We start from the raw sequence: 20,078 nt of genomic DNA, 5'->3' as shown, positions 1-20,078 counted from the left end.
ATCAATTTATTAAAATGTAGAAATGTTCATCAATTAGTAATTTCCATTCTATTCTCATTCCAGGGCACCGAGAGCTTAGACGGCTACGCCCCGAACATCACCAAATCCTACAAGCTGACCAAGTCGTGCAGCTTCATCCGGCCGGTACCCGGAACCGGCGTCGGAGGTCCGAACGTAGCCAACGTGTACTTCCAGAACCGTAACCGGTACGTCACCGAGTCGGAAACGAACGTCGATCTGCCGCTAGTAGAGGACGATGAGCTGGACGACAACAACGTGATAGAGGGAGCCGCCCGCAGCAAAGTGTCTCGCAGCTCAGCCACCGAATCGATGGGACTGAGCGGGGCACCGTTCGTCGGTATCCACTGCCAGCTGGGAGCGTATCTGCTGTTTATCATATTCCTGAACTCGTTCCGGATAGCGTAAGCGGTTCTCTAGGCGTGTGACGTTGCTTTTTGCGTTCACCGGATCGGCGGGCTGCTCTGTGTATACACGTGAGATAGTGCTTTCTATTTTTAGGAAAGTTGCAACTTTTCTACCCCTTTTTATGTATTTTCGTATCCGAGAGAGAGGCTGCGGTAGAAAAGTTTAGAAACCATTTAACAATAAGTAGCCAACAAATTGCACCCCGACTGTGGAAAGAGACTGGAAAACGTAAGTGAGAGAAAGAGCGAGAGTGATAGAGGGAAAACAAAAGTTTTGATGGAGTTTTTTTGTTGGTACCACCCTCGAACACGGAGATCGTCATTCGCCCAAGGACCAACCCCAAGGAAGAAGCAGGTGACGATAGCAAACAGACGGCAAAGAGATGAAGGATCGTGTGTAAATAGATTGGGAAGGAAGTGAGAAGAGTGGAAGTTATTTTTGAAATGGGAAAAACTTCTTAAAAATTGTTCTTTTTTGGCAGTTTTTTATTGTTTTGTACAGAGTATAAAGTGATTCGCGATATAGAGAGAAAGAGACAGAGAGTCCATAACCTTAAGACAGTAGCCACCCAGTAGAAAATCGAAAAAAAAAACAGAATAGCATTACAGTGAGTTGTCTGAAATCGCTGGAAAAGCTCACAATATGGTAACTTTAATGAAGATACTTTTAAAACGGTGCAAGTTCAGGGCAGGCCGGAGCGGAAGATGTTTGTAAATAGCAGGTGTTTGATCGGGAGGTATCATTCCCTGGCGGCTGAGAGCGGTTTGTAAATTACCGGGCCACTGACCTGAAAGGAAACTCTAGCAAAACAACATTTTAGCAGATGTGAACATTTTAGTGTCTTTAAAATAAGAAATGGAACCGTACTCCGTAGTCTAGTCAGTAATAAGAGGACAGAACCGAGAAAAAAAAACTAGTTTTTGTTACATAGCGTCTATACCTACTGTTTTTTGTACGCTCTGCTGTTTCCTGTAAAAGAGAACTATAATCGACGCCCGCGCCGGTGAAAAAAGCTTTGGGCTTTGACCGCACGGCAGGACGTCCTAGGTTTCCACTCTACCCGCTATGTTGAAATGTTATTTTATAGCGTGCAGTTTAATTCGGCTTTTTTTTCACTGACAACTAGCCGCCTCCACTAGCGATCGGTGTCTTCTCTTGATTGTGATTCTGGAAAATATAAAAAAAAACAAAAATCACACCACACTCACAGTGCACCAATCCCGCAATTCGACAAAAGGTAGACGGAAGGGGAAAACAGGAAGCGCAAAACTTGTAGCTAATATGTTTTCCGCCGTCATCACCGACCGAGAAAAACCGAGTAACCTTAAGCGAAAGACAATCATAACCCACAGCCAGGCTGCCATCGTCGAGAAATGGCGGAAGAAAGTGAGACAGAGTGCCGAAGCGAGATAGTTAGTCGCAGGAATGGAAAGGGCAGAATGAAACAATCTTGAATTTATGAGGAAAATAAAAGAAAAAGTTTTTTTTCCTCTCCTCGTAGCTCGTAGGGAAGGAAACTGTGTCAGCACTTTTCAGCAGGCGCGCGCGTCTATGGGCTGCGACTGGGACTGAAAATGGTGAATTTCTTTGTGACCTGCTTTATTCTTCTGTTTTTTTTTTTTCAGTAGTAAACGGGAAAATACCCTCATAATTTGAGCGGTTTTTTCTTCCTTTAGAAGGGATAATTTTTTTTTGGGTGGAAAAATACGGCGCTCCCTAGTGGCTGAAAGAAGAATTTTCAAGCCATCGGAGATGGAATGGAAGAAGCTTCGAGTGACAGTAATGTATCACAGGGTGAGAAACCATTCGTACGAGTTTTAGAACCTGTGCCATAAATATCCGTTCGAAAGTACGGTTTTAATCTCGTACGTGAGATGAATGATTTTTTCATCCTTTCAGTACAATTGAGTGGTGGTTCTTTGAAGTAAATTTGTGGGAAAAGGTTACTGAAATTTAAGCACACAATTGAACAGTTGATCCATATTTGTTTACCCACAGTTTCCTTCCTCAGCACAAAACAAAACACCCACGAAAAAGAGAAGACGCCTCGCCGTTGTTTGGCTAGCAGTCAGCTAATTGTAAATGACATTGTTCCCGTTAGAAGCGGCATTCTGCCGCGAATTTTTGAATCCCAGAAGTGAATAAAAATTGCTGAAACACACAGAAAAATACGATATATACGAAAAACTCATTCTGATGTCAGAAAGGGAAAACATCCTACCGACCGTCGGATCTTTTTTGCTGAGGTGGCAAGCCACTGAAAACGGGATAGCGAGAAAGAAAAGGCAAGCAAACTAAATAGAACTATGAAAGTTTATTTTATATATTTTCTACCATGAGAAGAAAAACAATTGCGGATGAGGTAAACAACTACAAGAAGAAGAAAAAATATATGCAAATGTGATATCGTAAATTTAACTAAATAAATGAATGAGAATTAAGTGGATGTAAATACGTTTATAGTGAACTATTCTATAGGAAAACGGGGAAGCAAACCCGTGAAAAAATCAGTCACGATGTTCGTTGCTAGACACGAGGGAAAGAAAATATAAACACAACGTATAGCACTTAGCGCGAGTAAGAAAATAGCGAGCAAACAAATCGTTTCCAAGCCTTGTTTTAGTTTCACCGATTGTTTTAGTTCTAACGAACGGCGGCTTTGCTTTCTTTCCCCTAACTGCTTTTCTCCTGCCTGCTTTTGAACCATCATAGCGTTCTCTTTTCTTCTGAGTTGTGTTGATACCTTCGAACAATAACAGTTTAAAACATTTTAACTTTATTTCATTTCAAAAATCTTACCAAAAATGTTTGTTAAATGTTCCACCAAATTCATTTCATATTTTTTCCTGCCAAAATCTCCTACCTCTTTCAGTGTCTCAAAAGATAGCTAGAGCAGATGAGAGAAATTTTCCATCCAGACAGAGCAGATAAGTTCTACAGTACTGACCGTCTTTCAGGACAGAAATCAAAAAAAAAATAGAATCACGAGAACAACATAATACGAAATAAAAAAAAACTTTGTCAGAAAAACACACAAAAATGTAATGTTAAAATAGTGATAAAAAAGCGCCACACTAAAAAAATACCTGTACTTCTACAACTGCGGTCCTAACACTATTTGCTACTACCACTACCGTCACTACCCCTACTCACCTAGCACAAAATGATTACATAAAATCCGTACGAGCGAAAAAAAGCAAACAACAGAGCACCAAAATTTTAAAGCTGCTAAAATCACCAAGCGAAACCCGGCGAAGCCTTTGTTTTGTTTTGACTCCGTCAGTTCCGCCAAGGTATTGTTTAATTTTTCGTTCGTCCAAAAAACCACTCCCGAACGGCTGCCGTACGTTGAAAATTAAATTATATTTAAATGAGAAGCAAAACCAAACATTCTGCTCTAAAGCGAATGGTCATCTATGGAAAACGAAAACCGAAGAAAAAATTTCGTTTCCACCCAAGCCAGTAGCACGATGGAAGCGAAAAGCGCTGAAAATGTAGTAAAATCTACTCTCCTACTCGATGGACTTGGGCATTTGGGACATAGAAGGGGGCAACCGTAACCGTAGGCAAAAAAAAAATCGCGGCAAACATTGCATGTAAGCATTTTTGTACGATCCAAAATTGTTTCGCTTCGGAAGGAAAAATTAGCAGTAGCAACACGTTTCGACGAAAATTGTGGTAATTAGAACAATGTTTTATCCTGGAAACCGTAGAGAAGTCCAAAGTGTAAGCAAACATAGTCGTGAAACTTTAATTTAGAAACACCGCTCCCAAAAAAAAAAACTGGTGAGACTCGTGCAAGGATGAATGAGAGAGAGAAAGCGAGACCACCACCAGCGTTGGGATTAAATGTTTAGGAAGTATTTGGGAAGCAGTGCAGGAATCGCCCAGTGCGTGAATAGGCGCGGAATGTTGGAGTGAAACGAGCGAATTCGAGCGCTAATTATAAATAGTTACTGTGGAATAAGACAACCGTTGTAAACTGAATCACAGAAAGAAAACAAGTGGAAAAAGCAATACGAAAGTAAAATAAATTTAGATATCAAAATAAACTGTTCGAAATTGTCGACCTAAATGTCGTATCCGAAATGATCGTGTTATCGGAAAAAGCATCGAGTGACAGTAACTTTTACTTCTATTTCTACTTCTACTTCTGCTTCTAGCTTCTACTTCTTTTTCTACTTCTACTCCTACTTCTACTTCTACTTCTACTTCTACTTCTACTTCTATTTCTACTTCTACTTCCTTGCTTGCTTAGGTATCGTGAGATACATCTATTTCTACTTGTAGACATGGGTTCATTATGTAGAACCCTGCAGGTTAAAGTCTCGAACTGCACTCCGATGAGGTTGGTGATTTTCACTGGGACTCTTCAGCTTTCTTAGATATTTCTAGAATAGTTTCAACTAAAAGCTTTTTCGTAGTCTACGGATACCAAATAGAGGGACTCTTGAAATTCATTAACCTGCTCCAAGAAAATGCGGAGCGTGACAAAATCATTCACACAAGATCCTCCGGCACGATATTCTACTTGCTACCGCCGAAATGTCATATCGATTTTGCTTCATATCAGGCCTAGGATAACTTTGCATAAAGCTTTTAGAATATTACACAGTGACAGATTACCTCATCAATTGTTGTGCAGAATCCCCTTTCTTGGTAACCTTTACTAAGACGCTCTGCATCAAGTCGAACGGAAATGTCGCGGTGTTCCAGATATTTGTGAAGAGTTGATGTAGCGTTTGTGCTGAAATATGACCGTTGAAGCGGAGGATATTGCTGGTTGATGCAGCTCCTTGTAAAGTTCTGTCACGGTCGCCATGTTAAATGAGGAGGCAGTGCCATTATGTAAAAAACCGTTGCAGCTATCTTTCATTTCTGCGACTTTCTTAGCTTCCGGATCTAGAAGAGGTTAGCTCTAACGACCGTTCAGAGACCCTTTACAGAATGACTGACTACTTGCAAAACATTCTAGAGTCATTTTCCATTCTGTAAGCCCATCCTCCGAATTTTGTTATTTTCAGACATCCTATTCATCTGATACATCTATATCACAAAAATTTACTGGTATATCAAATTTGATATATTGAAGGAGTAGCAATAAGTTCAATTATTGTCCTCGTTTTACGTTAAAAGCTGTTGCCGTCAAAGTAGTTCGTAATCTTTCTTTGTTGGTTTCTGTTCCAGTAGATGGTTGGTCTAAGGTCACTAATCACCGTGTTGGGGCTGTTAACTGCTGCAGGAGACCATTTCTTCTTTAGCCACTGGATGCCAGTCAGACGCTGTTAATGCAGCTCTTCCTGACGGAGGCTAGATGCTTATGACTGCATCAACTAATTTTTTGAGCAAGGCTGGGACTCTTGAGACAGTTCATGAAGGTTTCGTAAATTTTGATTCCATTCCATTCCAAGATACGAGAACACGTCGTTTGACTTGGAGTTGTCAGAATTACCGGAAAAGATAATTCAGAAGATGTAGCACGTTAAAAAATACACTGCCTTTTATGGCAACAAATCGTAGATATTCGAAATAGCACACGTCCAATGAGTGTGGAGTCTTCTCAGTCTTCCCTTGAGTTGTTCATCCACCGAGTATTGGTAGCAGGATTCTATGCTCGAAAATACCAAGCGCTGGTCGATCGACCTTCTTTTACGTCCACGATTGAAGTCCGTGGAGCATCACCGAAAGCATCAGCGTCCCATATATTTACCTTCCAGCTCGTCTCGTTATCACAGGTTACGCAAGATAAACGAATACATCGATCACTTCAAAATTATCCCCATCCATCACCACCACAGCATCAACGCCCATAAAACTACTGCCAGCCGTCATGTACTTCGTTTCGCACCTTCTACGATTACCATCGCTGCTATTGAAGTCGTCCGCGAATCCTAGAAGCAGGTAAGACTTCGTAAAGATGATGCCGTTCTTCTTCCTATCTGCCCTACGTATAGCACCCTCCAAGACAATGTTGAACAGCAAACGCATTCCATTTACTGATTTAAATTGTGACTACCTTAATTATCAATAGATAAATCATCCGGCTCAAACTTTTGTGGTGGTGGGACCATTATCATCATCAGCATCGTTGGTTCAGATCCTTCAACATCATAAACTCGGCCAAAAATCCATACGATAGTCTGATGCTCAATGGGAAGCCGTCATGAGTGGCTCACAGCAGCTTGATCAGTTTTGTTGGTACCATGTTCAAAGCATAGTCTGCCACAGCTCGTTGTGTTTCACTGAATCGTACGCCCCATTGAAGTTCATTAACGGGTGACGTATCTGCAAGCTGTGTTCTCTACACTTGTCGAGGATGAACATCTGATCCGTTGTAGAGCGACCGTTCCGAAAAGCCCACTGGTATTTACCAACAAAGGCTTCCGAAAAAGGCCTACGAACAATACTCCAGAGGGAATTTTATATTTCATAGGCGGAATTGAGGAAGTTGATGCCGCGATAGTTGCTACAGTTGAGGCGATGGCCGCTCTTGTCGATCGGGCATATGAAACCTTTCAGTCGGAGGGCTATTCCTCATCCGGTTTCTTGTCCTGTTATTGCCCATGACGGAGGTTGATTTCTTTCGGTTTCTGTTTCCGTTGATCGTCTTGTGAAGGCTCTTTGCCATGCACCAGGAGAAGCAACCTCCGATCTCCGCAAGAACACGTTTTCAATACTGAGGCTTCTGCTGGCGAAAAAGTCTCTTTTCAACTGGATGATCTTCCTCCGCTCTGACGTAGCGCTGCCGTAGTCATTATAGGAACTCTGGTGCGATTCTTCGCCTTTGTCACTTGCTGGCATCCAGCGTCAAACCACTCTTTGGTAGTGACTGCCGCAGTTGTACCCAACACTTGTCGCACTGTGGTGCTGATCGTACCGTGAATATATCTTTGTTCGTTTAGGTCCTCTCCAACTCACTCATCGATCCGCTCATCAATTTAATGCGGGTACTCTGCAGTTACTTCTAGCCACTGGATGTTCAACCGTATCTTCCTCGTTGTCACGGGTAACCGGGTGAGAATATTTCACTTTTTTTTTTTTGGTCCTCTGAATGACCTTAGGTCTTTTTTCCGAAGGTGGCGTGGAAATCTGCGAACAGCAACCTGAGAAGATAACTCGCTTGTGAGGGGATGATACTAGGGAATAGGGATGCTGGGGTAATTACACTCCCACAAACATCCCACAAACCCCTCCAGTCTCCAGCTCTGATCTTCTCGGAACGACGGTTAAGTATTTCATCGAGAAAAGGCTTTTGTGGGCGATGCACCCTCTCTACTCTTATAACCTCCTAGCTAACTACCTAGAGACTGGTAGCTAGCTACCACTGGCTCGTTGGTGATTGATCCGCCACACACGTTACAGCTCCAGGACGATCTAAGAGGCGGCCACACAAGCTGCGCTCCAGATGTCCGGATCGTCACACATCCTCCGGACTAGGTTATCCTGAGTAGTACTAGGACCGCTCACAATCATAATTGCGCTCCTCGCCTTTGCGAAACTGGAGCATCGAAAAAAGACATGCTCAGCAGTCTCCTCCGCCTCCACGCACTCGGGACTCAAGCAACCATGGCCTGACAGGATCTGTGTCAGGTGGAAGTTCACTTCGCCATGGTGCCAACCAACCGGATATCTCCGAAATAAGTCGGTGCGTCCATCTGCCCTTCGTGGAGTTGGACCATTCTCGCTGTCAACAGATCATCGAGAATGACCTTCTGGTACCTCGTATGCCTCTTGTGTCCCCTTGATGGCCTGTAGGTACTTTCCAGTTCATCGCGGTAACTGTTAGTACCTAACGCTCTGACTACACTGGCCCACTATACCTAAATATGGATGAAACTACGCAGGCAAGAAGTCTTCGCTTGCTGCCATAAACCGTTGAGCTATTAGACATCATACGAGATAGCGCTGCAATAGCCGATGAGGCCCTCCTACAGGCATAGTCGACGAGGCTCCCGAACGTGAGCTTGTCGTCAACCATAACTTGCAAGAGCTTCAGAGATCTCTTTAAGGTGATGATGCAGTCTTCGACTTTGACCACCGCTTGTTACTCCGATTTACGGTTGTTCACAACCGTAACCTCCGTCTTATGATACGCTAGCTCAAGTTTCCTGAAGCGTCTACATTGCGTATACAACTCGACCTCCTCGATCGACTCTCCGACGATTACAACCTCTAATGTCATGTATGAGTCGATCCTCTACTCATACATGACATTCCACAACATCGGGCCCAGGATGGCACCTTGCGGAACTCCTCCGGTGATTGGGACGCACTCCTGTTCGTCCTCCGTGTTGTAAACAAGTACTCGATTCTGGAAGTAATGTGCTGGAGTGCTACCTCCGCCTTCTTGGTGACGAAGAAGATAGCATCCAGCTTAAACCTGCCCTTCCGGAAGCCGATCCAGTAATTTGCCAGACCGTCTACACCCTCCGTGTACTTCACCAATCTGTTGAGGATAATCCTCTCAAGCAGTGTCCAGCCGGCAGATGGGCATATATGCCGATGGGTCCCCTAGCGGTTTCCCAGCCTTCGGCAGTAGAACCAGTCTCTACCCCTTCCACCTGTTGAGGAAGAGACAATCATCCAGGAACCTCTGCATGACTGCCCGGAGCAGTCCGGGGGCCATTTTCAGCGCCAGTTTGATTGCCAGGCTAAGGGTTCCATCTGGTCCTGGTGCCTTGCTCACCTTTAGGGAGTTGGCGATCACGATGAGTTCCTCATTCGTAACCCTTGCCCCCTACTTAACCTCGACACGGCTATCTTCGCTCACGGTTTGGATGTTCGGCAGGTTGGCCGACCATCTCTGGTCTATGTCTGAGATACTGGAACGTCGGACGTAAGACTCGATCGCCGGAGTTGGCTCGTGGCGTAAAGTTCCTCGATGATACGCTCCAGCATCGCTGGTGATCGCTCTGAAGGCGCCAACGCGCCTTTGGTTTTGACCATTACGATCCTTTTGGCGTCACCCTACGGATTTGTATTGGTACTCGCACATAGCCTTTCAAAACAGGCCCTCTTGTTTGCCTTTATCGTACTCTTTAGCATCGATATTGCAGAACCGAATGCTGAGCGGCGCTCTCTCCTTTGTTCGTCATTTCGCGCACGCTGTAACTTCCGTCTTGCTCAGAAGCACGTATTGCGAAGGTCAGCTATCACGTCAGGTAACGTCTGATAAGTGCTGATCATCGATCAGAACGTCGTCGATGTGAGAATAGGCCTCCCCATTTAGGTACCTCCAGGTGTACGCATTTATATCTCCAACGGCGACCTTGATGTTGATCTCCTCCTTCTAGTAATCGGGTTCACCAATGGTCGGTGGAGACACATTGATTCGGTTGTAATGGAAGAGTTTGGTCGGTAAACGACTGGGTAGTGCATATCATCAACACTTCGTGTACATGCAGCCTTAGAATAGGCTACATTGTGGTCCGTAGTATCCTATTCTACAACTCTTATCTCTGCCTGCCCTGTGGTATCAGCCGGGATACAAGTAACCAAGTGAAAAGGCTACAAAATCTTTATTTTTCTGAACGTCTGTTTCTCAGGTTACGGGCGACTCACAACAGCGTCTGGCTTGGAGCTGGCGGCTGAATTAAGGAATGTCTCGAACGCTATAGCAGAGGTGGCAGCCCCGTCAGGAGGCTCAAACAATCAAGAATATATAACTCGGAACGGTTCGTCGGTAACGGAAAACAGATCTGGAAATGCAAGTTGTTAAATTTTGTTGACGGAGACAGGGTGCTGCTTGAGCAGTTAGAACCCCGCCAGTTCGACATCGTGGCTCTGAAGGAGACATGTCGCTGGGTGAGAAGTTGGGTCCGTGGCGACAAGGCACAATTGTACTAGAGCGAAACGAACTGGGCACGGGTTTTTGTGTGCTGGGCTGAATGTAGGATCGCATGATAAACTGGAAGACGATAAACGAGAGGACTTGTTTGTTGGGGACTACAGTATCATCAACGTGCACTGCCCGCACAAACGTAGACCTGACGCACAGATTCCAGATATATGTGGATAAGGAGGAAAACCTGATCATCAGCAATCGCGAGGTGGTCGACAGGTGGGAACAGTTTATCGATAAGCACCTCAATAGCGGAGCAACGGAAGGAGGTAGAAGGAAAGTAAACTTTAGAGGGCCGTGAAACGATGACAGTGTTAAAATTCCTAATATCCTGGAGATCAAACTGGAAATTAGGTCATTCATGAACAATCAAGCCGGAAGTAAGGACAGGCTGTCGGCAGAGCTCTAGCAACGGCACTTTACTGGGTAGTTTCCAGGATTTGCGAGAAAGAGACACTACCGGAGAAATGGATAGAAGGAGTTGTATGTTCCATTTATAAAAAGAGCGATCGCCTACAATGCAACAACTACTGTGTCGTAACGTTAATTAATGCCGCCTACAAGGTCATCTTCCTAATTCTACTTCGTCGTCTTTCTGCTCTGAAAAAAGGATAAGTAGGGCAGTACCAAGTGACCAAGATTCTTCAGAAATGCCGGGAGTACAAAATACCCACACACTACATCTTCATGGACTTCAAGGCAGCGTATGATACAGTCGATAGAGACCAGCTATGGCAAATAATATACGACTATGGTTTCCCAGATACACTGACACGACTTATCTAAGCTACCTTGAAGCGCGTTATGTGTTACGTGAGCGTGTCAGGCCAGGGACGCAGGAGATGGACTATCCTGCACGTTGTTCAAAACTTCTCTTGAGGGTGTAATCCGACGAGCAGGCCCCGAAACAAAACGCGAAATTCAGCAAAGGTATTCAGCTCATAGGATTCGCAGACGACCTCAACGTTATTACGAGAAACTTTGGAGCGGCGGAGGTAATCTACGGCAGACTAAAAGTGGAGGTTAGGAGAGTTGGACTAAAAATCAATGCGTTAAAGGCACGAGAGAATCCAACATTCACCTCATACGGACGGTGAAAATAGACGGCGATGAACTAGAAAAGGTAGATGAGCTTGTATACTTGGGATCTTTGGTAACCAACGATAATAACCCGAGTAAGGAGATCCAATGATGTATTGAAGCTAGAAATCGGGCCTTATGTGGCCTTCGCAGGAAATATCGATCCTGGAGTGTGTGGCACCGTACGAAACTGACGATGTACAAAACTTCAATCAGACCAATAGCACATCTGTTCAACTGAAGAACCAAAAATGAGACAAAATCTCTTTATTTTAAGTATCGACATCTAGCGGTGGAGAGGACGCATATTACACTCGAAATTTTATTACGCTTATATTCCATTCATTCAATAAACGGACTGTATGAGCCTCGTAGCTTTTTCGCCGAGAGAATCCTTTGTTCTCCCTGGTACTGGTACAGCAAGGGTGCCTTTTCATGATAATCGTACAGTACCACCCGCATATGTGCAACGGTTTTTATATTAATATAATTTTGATAAAGTTCATTGTTGCCCAAGTTGAAAACTGAATATCTTGACTAACGACAATCATTTTTTCACATTGTACCTAATGTCGTAAGCAGTGCTGTGTATAGCGCGTCTGATATGCATTACTTGCAATGTTAGGCATCAAAAACGGTACGAGAAAAAAATATTGTCGTTGGACGAGAAACTCGGTTTCCAAGTCCAACGAAGATATTCAATCAAATCATCTAACAGGGTAAAACAGTTTCAACAGTCGCGAGGTGTACAATCCAAAGAAATTTGTTAAACAATGTTTGAACGGTCAAAAGATTTTTAGTTTAATTTGTGCTATTGACGTTGATTGTGAGCCGTTACTGAAATTCCGCTTTAAAGATCTCTTGAATGCGGTCCTGTCTTAACTTGATTTTGATAGATTCAACTATTCAAGATCACCTTTTTGCCTGGTGGTGGAGCAAAAAAAAATTTTTTTTGGTGCATGTTCAAACTATTGGAGCGAACTGTTCGAACGATGCATTGTAAAATCAATGTAGGATGGAACAGCAAAAAATGAATGCGAAAGCTTGGGCACCGATTCGCTGCAGAGTTTTGTTCGAAGTTGCATATCTGTTCTGTGCCAATAGATACCCATCGACTTGAAACCATGACGTTGCTCACGGAGGACATACGCACAGTGGCCTTTTTTGAATGGGAAGTGTTGTGAACAATATTTAGTAGAGTACTAACTGAAAGCGTACTACTTGGAGAGTCCCAATTGTGCACCTAACGACTGTCGTGACGCTGCGATGGCCCGGACGTGTCGCGAGGATGCCAGACGACAGTGAGGTAAAGTCGGTTCTCTTCAAGAACCTAGTTTAGTTCAGTTGATTCACTATGTAATTTTACTGATTCTGATCAATCACGGAGTACCAACCATTGATATGTGCAATCAGTAAGGCTAAGCTAAGCATTACTGGTGCGCTACAATTCTTTTTGACGTAGAATTACGTCTTACGGCAACATATACAGGGGACCAATTTAATTACAGGGATCCAATTTCGAAAACCAAAAACATCGAGAGCGTCACAAAAATTGTCCATTTTCAATCGTTTTAAGCTCAGTCAGTTTCCAACCGATTTTCGTCATTTTTGCAGTAATCGATTGGAAAATCAACCAAGTACCCGTCCAAATGCAGAAAGTTGTAATCTGATTGTTCGAACGATTGTACTATTGAAAATTGTCAAGTCTTGTCGAAACGCAAATGTCGACCTCTGATTGGTCGCACAATGCTTCTTTCCCTAACAAGGTCGACAGAATATACCTAGTTGACTAAGAATGCGCGCATAAAACACAGTATAATTCATTCCATGATTGTGCCGATACCACACGGACGTTGATTGCTGATCATGAAGAAGAAAGAAAAACCGGGTTTCAATTTCTGGCTGATCGCGCTGGGCGCGTTGATACTTAAGTGGCTGTTATGGAGTTTTCGGTAGCTGCAGAATTATTGGAAATGGCAGGCAATTTTACTAAAGAAAACGGGAGAACTAGAATCATCGGTGAATGGTTATCCGAAATGATAATTGAACAAGCTTGCCAGTTTGTTACTGTTGTCAAATATAATAGCACCTGTTGGTGCTCCACAATTATGTGATTGTGGTAGTTAAGATTTTTCATCATGTGTAACAGCCGGAAAACCGCTCATTTCAGCATTCGCAAGACAAGAAAAATTCAACATTGCCTCAAGAATGTGTTGGTGGCCGGTTGTAATATATACTTGTTCCAGTGTTGGATGACAGCAGATAACAGAAATGCAGCACTTATGCTATTGCATCTTAGAACAAAAAGTTTTTAGTTCGACATCACAGCAGAATTTCCACCTTCACACTCATGTCTACCGTCGGCAGTATCAAACACGCAACAATCTGCTTCCATGCGACTTAAGTCACACCTATTTTTCCAGTTATCCCATTCCACAACGTGCGAGAAATCTTTGTCAGAGCGGGTATCGCGCGCTATCTGTACCATGAAGCATTTATGCGATAATTGAATGAAATTTGCAATTGCAGCAACCAGCCTTTTTCAAGGCTACTAAATGTATTTGGAAGAGCATAATGAATGGTTATTACTAAACTGCAACTTTGATTGCAGTTTGATGCTGCTGCAATTGCGCAGCAGTGTGATGTATATTACGATTCATTGATACTGTGCATCACAAGAGGTATATGCGAAACAAATCCGATTCCAAACAGAAAAGTTCAGCAAGTTCTGCTCACGGTGCTGAGTCCGTTTTAGAAAATTCATAACACTTCATTAACAAGGATGTAACGTCTTGAAAAAGACGGTTATTGCTTGATATCACAGCGGAATTTCCACCTTCATACAAATATCTACCGTCGGCAGTATTAAACACGCAAAATGCGACACGGGGAAGGAAACATTTTTTCCTTCCAAGCCGGAAACATTTTTTCCTTCCTATCGGTCCGGCTCGACAGAATGTCCACAAGAAATCATTTTGTACATCCGTGCTACGAAACTGAGGAAAAACTTTAAAACTAAAAATAAAGGTGAAGCTTATCAAATGGTCGCTCTGAGCCAGAATGAATGAGATGTATTTTTTTTTTCGAACGTTGTAGAATGGTATAACTGGAAATAATTTAGTCACACCTTTTTTTCCAGTTATCCCATTCCATTCCATTAAAGCAAAAATAATATACGAAACATATACGGAAAAAAATATCGCTTCCCACTATTAAAATGATTAACCCTAGTCGGGGTATTTCCAAAGCTATTGCAAAAACTTATTGACATAAGACAGGCTGTCGTAATTCTACGTTAACCTTGCGGTCGTTTCTCATAAACAACCTCTTCCACTTTTTCTATGTTTCCTGAATTACAATGCTCTAAATAAATACGCGTTTTTGGAAAATTACTCTTCAACCTGTTCACTAGAAGAAAATATTCAGGCCAAAAACGTAAACTATTATTCATTGAATAAAAAATGATCGAATAAGTGCTGGGTTTTCTTGCAGATCATTCTGGCTGGAAAAGCCCTGAAAGATTATAAGCGACCAATTTCAGTTAAAACCATTTTTTAATTATTTATTTCAGCATTCATTTCCTGCTTCCAAGAACTTTGCTAAGTATCTTTACTTTTGTGATGTCAGTTTGGTCATCTATCCACTGCCGAATCCAGAATTCGTCAACACATTTCTCGAGCGTGAATAAGTCTTTTTCAATCTACAATACCTTACCACTAAACTGCAAGTACCAGTATGGAGTCCCGTCCCCGGATCACTTTAAAAAATTGTCCTCTTTCAAATACCGAAACACAGATTACCCGTATGCACGGTCATTCGACCGTGTTATGACGTGGCAGTTTATAGCTACATGAAGGTTGTGGAATTTCAACTAACTAAGTGAAGCGTAAAAGGTGCTTTTCATCACACATTTTTAAGATTTTTTTTAGCTTACATATTTCTTATAGTTGTTACTAAAAATTTTCGACATTTGCCTCTGTAAACCTAATATTCAAACATTTTTATTTATTCTTATGGTGCTGTCACACGGATTACGAATGGTATGGCATAGTTCTTTATAACAGCTATGACTCAAAAGTATAACGTAAGAGTATAAAAGCGAGCTCAGAAAGCTATAACATAGAGTCTAAGAACTATTCCGTCATGATGAAATGCTTCATACGATCAACTATGACATAGGAAATATTGCTAGAGTGTACTGGCGACCGTGTGGCGGCATCTTTAGAGTTTCCTTAGTGTCTTTGTTCCCCCATTAAAGTTTTTATATTTTAGTTTACAGTGTCCTGATGATTTTTATAGTATTCTGATGATTGGTGCTCTGCGATACCGGTTGTGATCATTTTAATCCTTTTTTTTTTTATTCCACTTATATAGTTTGTTGAATTAACTACATTGCTGGCTATCAGCACACTGTACCAATCCCAGAATCTAGCAGGTTAGCAGGATATTAGTAGCTCCGTCAATTTCGATTATTTATTATTATAGTTATCAGTAATAAGAGAAACTCTAAATTGACTTTTTTCCTTTGAAGTTTATTAGTAATATGATGGCTTTGTAAGAGTAATTATTATACTATTTTCCTCACTCATAACTTTAATTACTATTCTTCCCATTTTTCTTCATTCTCCGAAAACATTCTTGAGTAAAATGCAAAAATGCACTAAACTAATGCACTGTCGCGTGAGCAAACTCTGAACAGTTTACAAAAGCACCTTCGAGGCGTTTATGACAGATTAACAAACAATAAATAACTCAGTTTATAGAGTCAAAATTCATTGCGCAATCTTTGCTCAGGTAGTACATTCCTTTTATCTCCGTGGTAACGACCGGCGATGATTAATTAGAAATCAACAATAAATTACGGCCTAACCCGCCGGGGAAGCTGATCTCAGTGGAACAACTAACAAGCGGCTCTCTGCCCTGAATCACTGCACACTCGAGACCGACCGTCAAGGACCAGAGTAGAAGAATAGTACGAAGGCATCGTAAAGTTACTTGAAAGCCACCGACCGGCACAACCGTCGACGCCGCCGCCGCAGCGCCAAAGCCACAGCGTCGCACAGGGCAGCTCAGCGAACAACACTAACAGTAGCGAACGGAGTCATAGGGCGGTGCACTGGAAGTAAGTTAACAGCCCACATCGTACAAATTGCACAACTTTATGGGTGCTGTTTGGGTGAATATTTACTCGGGCGCAGTTTTTCCGCGAAACTATCCGTTTGCAATGCGGCGGCAGATGCTTCTCAGCCTGGCAAAAGTACGACCGAGCCGAGAAAATGTCGTAATCGAGAACTTTTAAGTATTCGGTGAACACGGCTCAGATGGGCTGTAAATCTTGGCTAAAATAGTTATTAGCGGCACTCTTTAGCCTTGTCTGGTGATCACACAATTACTGGTTGCAGCAGGCGCTTATTATGGCTCTATAAAATAGGTAAACACCGTACCTTAATGGAGGAAAATGATAAAAAAAAAGAAGTTTGATTTATTAATAATACGATTTTAATTGGAGCATGGCTTTGTGGCGCAAACTTTCATTTGACCCAAAATCCACTTTAGAAATAATCTATGAACAAGCCGAATCAATCGGGTCCGAAAAATTCAAATTGGAACAAGGCGTAAGTTGCTTCCAACCATCAGCAGCTGAAATCGACTGCGGGTCTGCCGCTCCATTCAAGTCAGCAGCGAACGTATATCACTTGCACCACTTCGCTGAAAGGCAAATCGAACCACACAGCACAGCAGAGCACAGAAAACCGGGTGATAGCGGGTGCATCAAATTGAATAATTTATTTCGATTTCAGGTCCGATTACGGGTGAGATTCACAGTTGCCGGACATATCCCGCACGCCCCGTACGGGGTGACCGAGTCAGGCCAGGGGTGACCGGGATTTACCGAAGGACTTTTCACCGCATCGCACTCGCACTCTGGCTAGTAGTGACAGAGCAGGAATAGTTCTTGTCTTTCGATGGGCTAGGAAAATTTATTTGAATTTCAATTGATTTCGAAATCAGTATCCTTCGACACTGCGGACGATCGGTTTTGTATTCCCGAGGTCGTTGGAGCGAAGAGGTGAGTTCATCGAGTAGGTGGACGGACTCTGGCCATTCATCAGCGGACAGGAGGCGGTCAATGTGGGACTTTTCTACTGCTGGTGGGAAGAATAAGGTCAGAATAAATTCTCTCCTGTCGGTCGGTTGTCTGCTAGTTGTTTGACAATGGCTGAAATCGGAAATAGAGGAAGTTGATTGATAAAGTTTTAATTGAAAATTTAAATTAGTTTACTCCGTTATCAGTTGGGCACTTTGATCCTGCACTGCTGCGATGATGGACGATCCGATAGAGAACGATGGGTGACCTTTTTCCACTTGAAAATGAAAAATAGTCCAACTCGTGGGGGCAAACGAAAAGAACTACTTGCGCCGGGCGGGCGGCGAAAATTTGAACATTGTAAAAGCTTTCGTAACAGAAACCTCGCTTAGTGGGGAACCCGATGTAGAAATCGAAACCAAACAGACCAGCATGAGGATCATTTTAGCAATTACAGGATTGAATGAATAAGCCATGAGGATAAGTTAGCCGGTTACGAACGCCACATGCATTATCCTTGTTGGATTGTGTTTTTTTTTTCGTGTGTGTTCAGTTTACTGCATTCAACCTTTGATTACTGTGAATTGGAGTGAATTGATTATGCAAATGATTAGTTCGCATGCAACTGCACATGGTGGTGTTCCTTGCTGTGCCTCCCGCTGCAGTCTTGGCACGTTTTCGCGTTTGTTGTGGTGGATGGAGTATAAGTAATATTTAGATAGTTTTTGCTTTCAATGAGTATGATGTATACAAGTGGAACTAGTGAATGTGATAATTTCATGATTTTGTTGGTATTTTGGCACATGTTTTGGGATTTGATGAAAGAAATAAAGAAATAACCTGTGTCTCCTAATAATATTACCAGATTATGAGGAGACGCGATATTTTTTTTTCTAGAATTACTTAAGCTTATTAAACCAACGAAAAATTATTTCGATATACACTGGAGACGTTTTATCCACGAAACTTATTGTAACTATGCTAAAAATCTTCTCTTTTTTTCATACGCAAAATCAGAGATGTACTCAACTGTAAAATGGCCAAATACGCGGTCATGATGGATAAGCTCGGGACATTAGTGACTTTCAGGTAGGACTAAACCTTTTAAGGAGAGCATCGTGTTTGTCCCTATTAGCAGTTATTCTGAGAAGAAACAATAATTTTGACTGAGCCTATTTCGAATTAGTCCGGATGTCTCTGTCGATGCCGTTACATCTAAGGAAAGTTTGGAAATCACAGACAATGTTTGTCAAGCGGGTTCCTAGGGGAAAGGACCCTAAGTTCATGAATTTTGTCGCCTTTACAATCACTCCTGCAGTAAAATCCAAATCGTTAACAGAACCCGAAGAATTATTGTTTCATATATTCGAAGATTACGGTTATACAAAATTCTGCAATCGTTCGGAATCGGAATATGGCACCCCGCGTTAACAGATGCCCGCGAGAACATAATCCACACCCGACTGCCACCGAGACGCAATATATAGAGTACTAGCTGATACCCGGCCCGCGTTGCTGCGCCATTAGGTTTACGAAGACAACCGCATATCTCTCAAATGTACATAATTTCAAACAAATATTAACATTACCATGTTATATCTATAAGGCTGTATATATTCTTCCCAAAAATATGTATTCCTGAATCATGTTTCTCCAATGTTCTTATTTCTATTAAAACTCTAATGAATACATTCGGGAAAATAGCCATAGTCAAAAATGTTAGAAACGTGACGGAATGTTTTGTTACTAAGTTTATTATTTTGGCTAGGAATAGCTGAAGTATTTTTATTGTTCACACAAATTAGCTGAATATTGTCCTAATCTTCAACCAAACGTAAACGTAAGCAAATGGAAATTTGTTATTTCGGTTTAAAATAATTTGAAAAGTGTATGTATTTTACAAATGAAAAGGGTATCCATCCATTTTGATAACTACCTAAACATCATGCTCTTTGTTACATTGCTCGCATTATTGCATTCGAGCATGATCGCTAAGAATAAGGTCAAAGGAAACTTCTCACTCCAAAAACTAATGAAATAATTCTCTATAAATTGTGTAGGGTCCCTGAAAAGATTTAAAAATACATCTGGAGTCGATTTCCGACCTCTCGATATCTTCCCGGTTCTGGAAATATTTATATTAAGTGATATTTGACCACACACGGCTGTTCCTCAAATACTGAGAGTTGCTACCTTGGATTCAAGGAGTAGGACCGATTTCTGGACTCTGAACATCATATTGATTCCGGAAACAACCAAATTGGCTGATTTTTTGAAAATATCGTTTTGAGCGTATTAGTAGAATGATATCAAATGTGAAGAGAATGAAATATTTCCATTAAATTCTACTATCAAAGTTGATAGTAGAAAGTTGATCATCTCGATTGTGGAATGACCATTTTTGACTGATTTCCAGCAATCTGAAGTTGCCACTTAGAATTCGGCGTTTTCCACAAATTCTTCGAAATATAGTCGATGAGATTACGATGTAATATCTTGTATCAATATACAATGGACTACCTTGTATCAATATAACTTTCACCAATCATTTTTGTTTTTTTCCAGAAACCGGAAATCACCATTTTGGATTTGGCGTCTGGGGACGATTTCTGGCCTCTGGGTATTATTTGGGTTTCATATTGG

General features: G+C 42.1%; 1 protein-coding gene across 2 annotated transcripts in view; it reads left to right on the top strand.

Annotated features, from left to right (window-relative positions):
• Positions 1-4,478, top strand: part of LOC129720822 (MOXD1 homolog 2-like) — a 429,441-nt gene extending 424,963 nt beyond the window's left edge. For both annotated transcript variants that reach the window (XM_055672629.1, XM_055672630.1), the window contains one exon: positions 64-4,478. In XM_055672629.1, the coding sequence (XP_055528604.1) occupies positions 64-426 (363 nt within the window). In that variant the 3' untranslated portion in view covers positions 427-4,478. The remainder of the gene's footprint in view (positions 1-63) is intronic.
• The last annotated feature ends 15,600 nt before the right edge of the window (positions 4,479-20,078 follow it).

Source organism: Wyeomyia smithii, chromosome 2 (assembly GCF_029784165.1).
Source record: "Wyeomyia smithii strain HCP4-BCI-WySm-NY-G18 chromosome 2, ASM2978416v1, whole genome shotgun sequence".
In the NCBI taxonomy this organism is placed as follows: Eukaryota; Metazoa; Arthropoda; class Insecta; order Diptera; family Culicidae; genus Wyeomyia; species Wyeomyia smithii.
The sequence above is the reverse complement of the archived record's forward strand: the minus strand, read 5'-3'. Positions and strand labels throughout refer to the sequence as shown.